Source organism: Lactuca serriola, chromosome 4 (assembly GCF_051521515.1).
Source record: "Lactuca serriola cultivar US96UC23 chromosome 4, Lser_US96UC23_V15, whole genome shotgun sequence".
Taxonomy (NCBI): Eukaryota; Viridiplantae; Streptophyta; class Magnoliopsida; order Asterales; family Asteraceae; genus Lactuca; species Lactuca serriola.
The window spans coordinates 265519750-265531208 of NC_136411.1; the positions used below are offsets into that span (position 1 = coordinate 265519750).

Genomic DNA, 11459 nt, shown 5'->3' on the forward strand with positions numbered 1-11459 from the left:
CATAAGGTGCCTCAAACTCTTGTGATCTGTGTAGATAGTACAACGGACCCCATAAAGATAATGTATCCAAATCTTGAGGGCAAACACCACCGCCCCCAGCTCTAAATCATGGGTAGGATAGTTAGCCTCGTGAGGCTTCAACTGTCTCGAGGCGTAAGCTATCACATGGCCTCGCTGCATCAACACTGCTCCCATACCTGTGATCGAGGCATCACAGTCGACTACGAAGTCCTCTACTCCCTCTGGCAAGGTTAGGATCAGAGCCTCGCACAATCTCTGTCTGAGGGTCTCGAACGCTGCCTGCTACTCAGCCCCCAACGAAATACCACCGACTTCTTGGTCAGTCGGGTGAGCGGCACTGCTATCTTGGAGAAATCCTGAATGAATCTCCGGTAATACCCTGCCAACCCTAGGAAGCTCCGAATCTCGAATGGAGACTTCGGGACCTCCCACTGCATCACGGCCTCTATCTTGGCCGGATCCACCAAAATACCCTTCTGGTTGACGAGGTGACCAAGGTACTGCACCTCGCGCAACCAGAATTCACACTTGGAGAACTTTGCGAAAAGTCTCTCCCTCCTCAAAACTTCCAGCACCTCCCTCAGGTGCTCCTCGTGCTACTCCTGCGTCTTGGAATACACCAAGATATCATCTATGAATACTATCACTGACCGATCCAGCATCGACCTGCACACGCGATTCATGAGATCCATGAATGCGGCTGGAGCATTGGTGAGCCCAAATGGCATCACCACAAACTCATAATGACCATACCTGGTCCTGAAAGCAGTCTTCTGCACATCCTCATCCCTAACCCGCATCTGATGATACCCGGAGCGTAGATCGATCTTGGAGAACCAAGACGCTCCCTGAAGCTAGTCAAACAAATCATCTATCCTCGGAAGGGGGTAACGGTTCTTCATCGTTACCTTATTCAACTCCCGGTAATCTATACACATACGATGCGACCCATCCTTCTTTCTCACAAACATGATCGACGCTCCCCAAGGCGAACTACTCGGCTGAATGAAACCCTTGTCTAGCAGCTCCTGCAGTTGCGTAGACAACTCCTGCATCTCAGGGGGAGCTAGACGATACGGTGCCTTGGCTATCGGAGCCGCACCAGGGATCAGGTCGATCCTAAACTCAACCTGCCTCTAAGGAGGTATTCCTGGTAAATCCTCGGGAAATACATCCGGGTAGTCTCTCACTACCGGAACATCATCTACTGCCACCTTACCCTTCTCCCGACATCTACAACATAAGATATATATCCAGCGCAACCCTGCTAGAAATAATGTCTCGCTCTCGCGGCGGAACAAAAGGTCGGTCTGCGTTGTGGCCTCTCGCCCTGAATCACTAACTCTCCCCCACTGGGAGTGCGAACCCTCACTAACTGCTGCTCACAATGAATCACCGCCCCATTTGGGCTCAGCCAATCCATGCCTACTATAACCTTATTCCCTCGCAGGGGAATAGGAACCAGGTCCACCGGAAACTGCTCGTCAAACAACTAAAGCGAACACCCTCTATATACTCTGGCGACCCTCACGGTCCTGTCATCTGCTATCTCAACCTCTAGTGGACAATCCAGCTCCCCTGGAGCTCTACTAAATCTCTTGCTAAGCGCAAGTGATACGAATGATCGGGTTGCCCCGAATCGAATAATACCATAGCAGAAATGCCGTTCACAGAGAACGACCCAATACAAAACATATAGTTATAAGCAACAATCAATCAGTAAAAATAGAGATGAAGGGAAGTTACATACCCGTCACCACATCAGGAGTCGCTCGCGCCTCCTCTGCTGTCATCTGAAACACCCTACTCTTCGCCATTGGCGCCTCGGCTCGGCCCTGCCGGCCATCTGTAATCCTCAAAGTAGCAAGGGCAGGTGCAGCCACCTTCCCTACTACGGCTAAACTCGGACACTGGGACTTTTTATGTCCCCTCTGATTGCACTGAAACCAAATCAGATCTGATGCTGCAACGACAGAAACAGGAGCCGTACAATCCCTGCTCATATGCCTAGTCCGACCGCACTTGAAGCAGCCGGAACTCCCTGCCTTGCACACCCCATCGTGCATCTTCCCACACCTGCCACATCGACCGTGGCTTGGCTGAATCCTGGATCTGTGATCTAAAACCTTGGGCTTTTTGCCCGTACTACCTGTACCCGAAACCGCCTCCGGTTTCCTCTTCTTCTCCATCTCGAGATCAATCTCGCTCTCCCGAGCCCTAGCAATCATGTCATCCAGCGTTTTACAGCTGGAACGACTCACAAACTGGCGGATATCGCTCCACAACATCTCATGATAACGGGCCTTCTTCATCTCCTCATCGGCCGCATACTGAGGAACAAGAAGAGCCCTCTCCCTGAACTTGGCGGTGATCTCCGCCACGGTCTCTGTAGTTTGGGTGAGGTCCTGAAACTCTCTGGCTAACTGTTGCACCTCAATAACCGGTGCAAACTCCGCTCTGAACCTGGTAGATAAATCAGCCCAGCTCATGTCATACAATGCTGCATCATCTCCAATGGTATGTCCGACCTCCTCCCACCAATCCGGTGCCCTGTCCTTCAGAAGACAGGACGCCAATCTAACCTTGTCCCCCTCGGGACACCTGCTCGTGCGGAACGCGTTGGCCACATCCGCCAACCATCTAGTACTCGCTATGGGGTCCCTCACCCCGTGATAGTCTGGAGCTCCACATGCCCTGAACTCCCTGAATGTAAGTGTGCGCGACCCCATCATGGCCGCCACCTCGGCACGGAAAGTTCCTAACCTCTCATCCATCTGCTCTAGGATACCCTCCTTGATCGAACCGAAGATCACATGAGTCTACTCTACAATGATACGAGTAATCTCTGAAGAAAGAAACTCGCGGTCTGCTCATCTATGCGCTCGTCTCCCGAGCCTGATCCTGATCCCTCCCCGGCACCTCCACTACCGGCTGCTGGCCTCGAACGCAATACCACCATTCTGAAACACATCATAGCAACATCAGAAAACTGAAATATCTCGTGGGATCATCAATACTACTACTAGCTTCCTGGTCTTGTCTCGACCTTCCTTGATTCGAGTACGGATCCTCTGCTTGCAGTAGTACGGGCCCATACTACCTTCCACATCTATCCGTACTTTCCTCAAGAACTACCTTGACTCCACCAAGTCACTTCTACTACTACTGATCTCTGCTACTCTCATCCTAGGCTTGCCCTAGGGAAATCTCTGACTCCACTCAACTAGTCCTCAGCTGCTGAAGGCCTCCTTATAATGCTGATTAGCCATCACCTGAATACCATCACATGTGATGAGGCTCAGATAATCCTTTGAGTAAAAAGCTCGTTCCTACAACGGTTGGACTCAAACAAGAGCTGCACAATAGGGCCAAATCCAACACTCTGAGATTATTCAACCCTGATCACATGTGACGTGACGTATTCACCTGATAGCTAACTCCCATCACTCGGAGTCCCACAAAGCACAAAGCAAGCAGCATTCAGACACAAGAAACTACTCAAGCAATCCTATCCCCATAACGAGGAAACTGTACTAGCATACAATGCTAAACTCATACTATCAGGCATAACCTAAACAGGCTATCCTACTGCTGTCTGCTCAATACTAGCATGCAATACTCATAAAGCTGAAACACATATAACATGCACATAAGGCATCCTCCTAGATCCTTAGTCCTATACTAGCATGCGGTTCTACTAAAACTGAAACTGAAACTGGAACTAAAACTGAAACTGAACTAATAAACTTGAATGGGTAATTTGGGAGTACTTACTTGAGCTCGGCTGATCGCATGCACCACACCCTTATCTCGTTTAAAAATTCCTTTCTTTCTAAGTGCTTTCAAAATTCTTTAGAAAACATTTTCCTTTTAAAAACCTTTTTATTTTCCCCTTAGTTTGAGTTCAGATACACCCGGAAGTGTATCCGAATCCCTCAAACCAAGGCTCTGATACCAACTTGAAACGACCCAAAAATACGACCCGAAAATTTCATTTTTAATATAACCAAAAACCATAAATCTGAGTATCATATAATAAAACCATACCCTATGTATCTCAAATCATACTAAAATATTGTGAGAAAACCGATTCACAACTGTATCATAACATATCTAAGAAAACTGTATCAACTTCCAGGACAAAAACTGAAGCTGTGGTGTGTGTGATGCCATCATCCCGAGCTCTTCTCTTTACTTGCGGAAGTACCTGAAACCAAAACTGAAACTGTAAGCATGAAGCTTAGTAAGCTCCCCCAAACTACCACATACCATGCAGTAACATATAAAGCACATACTGGTGCCTTGCCCCCTCCATCGGACCGAAGTCCGAAGCTGACTGACTGGGACCTTGTCCCCTACATCGGACCGAAGTCCGAAGCTGACTGACTGGGACCTTGTCCCCTACATCGGACCGAAGTCCGAAGCTAACTGACTGGGACCTTGTCCCCTACATCGGACCGAAGTCCGAAGCTAACTGACTGGGACCTTGTCCCCTACATCGGACTGAAGTCCGAAGCTAACTGACTGGGACCTTGTCCCCTACATCGGACCGAAATCCGAAGCTGACTGATCATAGCATCACATATCAATTAGCATAAGCACAATACTCCTGTCTGAGCCACGGAGGCGTCAAAGATACTAACTACTGCATTGGACCGAAGCCCAAAAACTACTGCTAACTGAACGGGCCGGCATTGTGGCCTTAGACCCGTTCCTACTGGAAGGAAACTCACCTCGTGAACTGGCTGCTGTGTGTATGGCTCTGGAAGCTAACTGCTGCTGCTCCAGTATCTCCCCGGCTACAAATCTATAACACACTCAATCAAATGCTAATTACTGCACTGGGGTAAGATGACTCTTTTACCCTTGGTGAAAGTCAACTCTCCTGGTCAAAGTCAACCTACAGTTGACCTGACTCGCCGAGTTGGGCTGCCAACTCGCCGAGTCCCTATTCTCACTTCTCAACCCTACTCGCTGCTACTCGTCGAGTATGGCATCAGCTCGACGAGTTCCCTCTCGAATCTAAAACTCAGGCAATCTGTATCCGACTCGCCGAGTCGTATGAACAACTCGACGAGTTGTTCTTCGAGCTAAGAAGATTGCCTTGGACTCGCCGAGTTGTATGAACAACTCGCCGAGTCCCTCCATTATTGAGTCTGACCTCTGACTCGCTGAGTCCACTCTACTACTCATTGGTCCCCACTCGGCATCACTCACAAAGGGAAAATCGGGGACTCGCGACTCGACTCGCCGAGTCGTTCTTCCGACTCGCCGAGTCGCTTGCATGCAGTCACTCTAAACTCGATTCTGCTTGAATCCAGTGTATAAAACTTATAGATCTGGGCTCCCTTAACTCGATTAGCACGTAAAGATTCTATCTTTACGTGCCTATATGCATCCATGAAGATAAAATGGCTCAAAAAGCATAATAAAGGCTAGATCTAGGGTTCTCATGCAAAGTGTCTTCAAAAAGGCAATGGATCCGGGCTCTACGACTCCTAAATGAACAGATCTAAGGATATCTCCACCTATTATGGCATCCATACAACTATAGGGTTTGGAAAATACATTAATCTAGCCCTAGAAGTGTTCTAATGGAGGTTTAAAGCATAAAACAGAAGGAATCCGAAGAATACCTCAATGAACTCTGATTTTGCCCTTGGATCTTTGCTCTACACCTCTTCTCCTTGTTCCTTTCTTCTTCTTCCTCTTCAAGCCTTCAAAATCCACACAAAAACACTTAAATCACTCAAAGGATGGATTAGGGTTTCTCACAGCTCTCTGAGGGTGAAGGAGGCGAGTTTGGGGGCTCATAAGGTTGTTTAAATAGGGTGCAACCCGGGGATTTAGGGTTTCTTCCAGGCAGGCAGACTCGCCGAGTCCCGAATATGGACTCGCCGAGTCGCTGACTAACACGTGTACAAAATCCCGTCCCTACTCGGTGAGTCGGGCTATAGACTCGCCGAGTCCCTCTTGAAAACTTCTAATTAAATGCCATGGAAGCAAGATACCAGAGACGGATCGTTACATGACAAGTCCAAGAAACTCAAAGAGAAAGTAGTGGTTTATCAGAAAGTTCAAACCGTGCCAAATTAGGTTTATGCAGCTATAGAAGTAACTCGAAAACAAACAACAGAACTAAAACTCCTAGTTAATGAAGACAATGATGAAGGGTGTGATAACTATTTATGGTCTGCTCATATTGATAATGCAAACGAGACCGTCGGTCTGTCAGAACAAACCTCATGGAGGGTAAAGTGCAGATATGTAGCAGAACCAATCAACAAACCCTCAAGCTTTGACAAACCAAGCACTAGTGGAACGAAAGAGATACCGGAAGAACCAGGAAAGAAACCGGAAGACTCGGAGAAAACCTTGAATTTATCTCCTAATTCAACCGAAACTCAAAAGAAGAAGCAGCAGTTTAGCTTTAACATTCATAAATCTTAAAAGCAACTAGGTGAACAGAAACCGGAAAGAAACCAGAGATACATGAAAAGTATGAGTGAGAGAAAAAGGTTTTGGCAGTCTTTAAACCCTAACCACATCCCTACTCAGAAAGAAACAAATGTCAAAGGAAGTGACATGTTCAAAAACAAACATCAATCTAGTTTCGGTCCAAACTCTTATTATTCACGAAACAACAAGCCCCGCTTCAGTACACATTCAAATCAGAACCGAACTTCAGGTCTCGGTTCTTCTACCAAGTATGAGAACCGAAATTCAAGTTTTGGTTACACTTCATGTCCTCAAAAGACTCATTAAATGAAGGACACTAAAGGAAAGGGAAAGCTTAACTCTAACACTGACATAAATAATACAAAAAATTCTTAAAAACCCACAACTCAAAAGAACATTTCAAAATCATCTAACATTACATCATCTGAAACACTAAAGTTTAAACGAGATAAAAATAAAATAAAGTGCACACCATTAAACAAAAAGATGAAAGAACTTTCATAAAAAGAACTCTTATGCTACGATCAAATGTTATGGAATGATAACCAATGGAGATTTCACAATTCGAAAAGTGGCATATGTTGAAGGATTGCAGCACAACCTCATAAGTGTATCTCAACTGGTTGTGGGAATAGGACTGAAAGTCTCCTTTGATGATGAAGGCTCAGAAGTTATTAAAAAACAATCAAAAAGGGTCTTGTTAAAGTCTTAAGAAAGGGTGAAATGTACCCCCTTAATCTCAGTCCAATTAAAGGGAAACCAACTATATGCCTGTTGTCCAAAGCTAATTCTGATGAAAGCTGGTTATGGCACTGACGATTATCTCATCTAAACTTCAAAGACATTAATAAGTTAGTGCTTGGAGATCATGTTCGAGGCCTCCCTCTGCTCAAATTTGACAAGGACCACCTATGTGCAGCCTGTGAGAAGGGCAAACAAAGCCGAAAGAGCCATCCTACTCGTGTCAACACCAAGATCATTGAAGCTCTTGAACTTCTGCATATTGATTTAAATGGACCATCGGCTATTGAAATCATTGGTGGTAGTAATTTCATACTTGTTATTGTCGATGATTTTTCTCGTTTCACTTGGGTTTACTTTCTTAAACAGAATACAGAAGCTACTCCAAAGTTAAAGATGTTCATCAAGCAAATGGAACTACAACTACAAAAAGTGGTAAGAAACATCAGAAGCGACAACAGACTTGAATTCAAGAATAAAGAGTTTGAAGACTTTCAGGCCGATAAGGAAGTATCTTATAACTTCTCTGCTCCCTGTACTCCACAACAGAATGGAATCATTGACAGAAGCAACCGTTCCCTTTGTGAAGCAGCCAGAACCATGCTGAGCTTTGCTTCCCTCCCATTATACTTCAGGGCGGATGTTGTTGCCACTGCTTGTTATACTCAAAACAGATCTTTACTCAACAAGCGATTCTCAATTACTCCGTATGAGATTCTAAACAACAGAAAGCCTAATGTCAGATTCTTTCATGTGTTCGGTTCAAGGTGCTTCATTCTTAACTCTAAAGAGAACCGCAACATGTTCGATGTTAAAGCAGATGAGAGAATCTTTCTGGGCTATTCACTCACCTCAAAGGCTTATAGGGTTTTGAATAAACACTCCAAACGTATTGAAGAAACCTATTACATAACCTTTGATGATCTTTACATAATGAAAGCTCAAGCAAAAGAAAGTGCCACAGGGGAAATTTTTCCTGAATCAGGACAGGTCTCGGTTCCCATTTCAAATTTGTTCGAAGAATAAATGAGGTTATTTGATGAACCAAAAATAGCAACACACTCAGAGGCAAATGCAGCCGACAACAAAATCGACCATCTGAAAAAGATTATCGAAGATGCTACGAAAGACATGGCAAAGGATCCTACAAACCAAGCTAATAATCATCCCTCTAAAAAGCATCCAAATAACAGTGCAATATTCGAGGGGGAGAGCTCATCTATGTCTCATCCACCCGAGCAAGAGCATCCAACTCCAACCGAGCAAGAGAATCCAACTCCAACCGAGCAAGAGAATCCAACTTCAACCGAGGGGGAGGATCCAGAACCTAACAAGGAAACCACATCGTCATCTGAGGAGGAGAATGAAAATCCAAATGACGAAGATGATCGATCAGAATCTCAAGTAGAGGTAAATGCAGAGTTGGATCCTACCTATGACCCTAACTACCCTCCTCTAACTAAGTGGACTAAAGATCATCCCAAACCACAAATAATAGGAGAATCATATGAACGAGTTCTTACGCGTTGTGAACAGAAAGCGAAACAAACTGCCTTATTCTCTCACGTTGAATTTTGCATGTTTAATTTGTTTGTCTCTAAAATCGAACAAAAGACGGTTAATACTGCACTTGATCATGCTGATCTGGTGCAGGCAATGCAAAATGAAGTCCATGAGTTTGAACGCAATCGAGTTTGGATACTAATACCCATTCAAAAGGATGCGTGTGTGGTAGGATTGAAGTGGGTCTTTAAGAACAAGATGGATAAAGAAGGAAATGTTATTAGGAATTAGGCTCGTTTGGTGGTAAAAGGATATTGTCAAGAAGAAGGAATAGACTATGAGGAGTCCTTCGCTCCGGTAGCTTGATTAGAATCGGTTCAAATCTTTCTAGCATATGTTGCTCATAAAAACATCGAAGTTTTTCAAATGGATGTGAAATGTGCATTCCTCAATGGAGAACTAGAAGAAACAGTGTATGTTGAGCAACCACCCGAGTTCTTCAATGAGAAATACCCTGATCATTGCTATGTATTGGATAAAGTTGTGTATGGACTGAAGCAAGCGCCAAGGGCCTGGTATGAAACACTAACCCGTTTTCTAAAAGTGTCTATGTTTAAGCAAAGTTCTGTTTAGCCAACCTTCTTTCGCAAGAAAGAACTCGAACACCTTATGATTGTTCGGATTTATGTCGATGATATCATCTTCGGCTCCACGAATCCTAACTTAACATCTGAATTCCGGAAGCTGATGGAAACTAAATTTGAAATGAGCGCAATGGGTCCTATTAATTTTTTTCTTGGATAAAATACTAGACAGGGAACAGAAGGCATTTTTATTAACTAGGAAGCTTATACGAAGAATCTACTAGAAAAATTTGGAATGAAGGTTGACTTAAAGGTGAAGGTTCCTATGGAGTTTGGCACTAAGCTAAGACCATCTCTGCAAACACCTGCAGTCGACATAACTTGTTATCGATAGATGATTGGATGGCTCATGTATCTAACTGCCAGTAGACCAGATATTATGTTCTCTGTCTGTTATTGTGCCAGGTTTCAATACAATTCAAGAGAACCTCACATGGTGACAGTAAAGAATATTTTTCGCTATTTGAAGCGAACCTCGTCGCTCGGTCTCTGGTATCCAGGAAAGTTAGGTTTCTTTGTTCAAGCCTTTCTTGACGCTGATCTGGGTGGATGCAGTCAGGACCGAAAGAGCACAACTGGTTGATGCCAATTTCTTGATGGAAAACTTGTTAGCTGGCAGTCAAGAAAGCAAACTTGCGTGTCTCTTTCAACAGCCGAAGCTGAGTGTATTGCTGCTGCCTCATGCACCTCACAAGTAATATGGATACAAAGCCAGTTAAGAGACTATGCAATAAGTATGTAGAAGATACCTCTTTATTGTGACTTTGAGAGTGCAATACGAATATGTCACAATCTAGTGCAACACTCAAAGACCAAGCACATTGCACTAAGATATCATTTTATCAAGGAGCATGTTGAAGAGGGGAATATAGAAGTCCATTTTGTTCGATCATCTGATCAAGTTGCTGATATATTCACTAAAGCCTTACCTAAAGCAAGCTTCAATAAAATTTTACAAGGTTTGGGAATGATGGAAGCAGAGTCGGTACCGTATCCTCATATCTCTCACTAAAAATTAGACAAGCGAAATAGAGCGATCGCTCGGTCTATTTCGGATCCGGATTTTTCGGGAACCGAAATGAACCGAATGCTCAGTCTATTTCTGCTCCAAAATTTTCAGGAACTAAAATGAACCGATTGCTCGGTCTATTTCAGCTACAGAATTTTTAAGGAACAGAAATGAACCGAACGCTCGACTTATTTCACTTCATTCTTTTAAGATAAGGTTTCGGTTGTATATTATGCTTATTCTTTTAACTATTTTTTGGTGTCTTGTGCTACATTATTTCCTTTTTTGTTTTCCTTACTTTTCAGAAACTGTCGAAAATCCAAAAATATTTTTTTTTTCTGTTTTTCTTACTTTTCAGAAAACGTCAAAAATCCAAAAATATTTTCTTTTTCTGTTTTTCTTACTTTTCAGAAAACTTCAAAAATCCAAAAATATTTTTTTATTTTGAAAAGAGTTTTTTTTGTTTTTTTTATTTAGTTTGTGTACATGGTTCGCTTTTTTCTGTCCATTCTCTAGGTGTCGGGCATTTCATAACTACAAAAGTTGGTGTGAGGCAGGTATGATCTTCTTATCTTGAACTACTTAAGTGTCCCTAGAAGCATGATGTTGCATGTAGATTGAAGCCTCAATGACTGTAAGTGAAGCCTAAATGAACTGATTCTACCTATCGGTTTTTCCCAATCAGGCTGCTAAATTCATTTCCATCCTGAGCTACATTTCTCCTCTCAAATGAGTAAGGAGAGTTCTGGTCTGTCAATCTTATTTAGCAGAGGTAATTTCGGTTCTTTTCCCCCCTCCTCTAAAAATATCTCCATCACATATCATCTCATAAATGTAACCCTTTAGACTCTCAGACATTACCACTTTGGTTTATGGTTACACAAACACTGTGTTTATGATCTTGGATGTGTACACCACGTGTTGAGTGAAACCCAAATTTCAACACCTTTATAGAATTGATGGTGAATTTTAATATTCAAGCTTTCACTTGTTACCTAAAGAAGTCACATTTTATTTTCTTGCGTGATCTTTATGAAATTGTCTAAAACCAAGACATTTCTTTCAAAAAGATCCAGTTTAGT

At 43.5% G+C, this 11459-nt stretch overlaps 1 protein-coding gene across 1 annotated transcript; it reads left to right on the forward strand.

Annotated features, from left to right (window-relative positions):
* The first annotated feature begins 8247 nt into the window (after positions 1-8247).
* Positions 8248-9015, forward strand: LOC145099331 (uncharacterized). Its single transcript, XM_079036914.1, has one exon. The coding sequence runs from the start codon at positions 8248-8250 to the stop codon at positions 9013-9015; it is 768 nt and encodes a 255-aa protein (XP_078893040.1).
* The last annotated feature ends 2444 nt before the right edge of the window (positions 9016-11459 follow it).

Excerpts from the sequence above, each read along its gene's own strand:
- LOC145099331 (XM_079036914.1), top strand. The coding sequence starts at position 8,248 with ATGAGGTTATTTGATGAACCAAAAATAGCAACACACTCAGAGGCAAAT.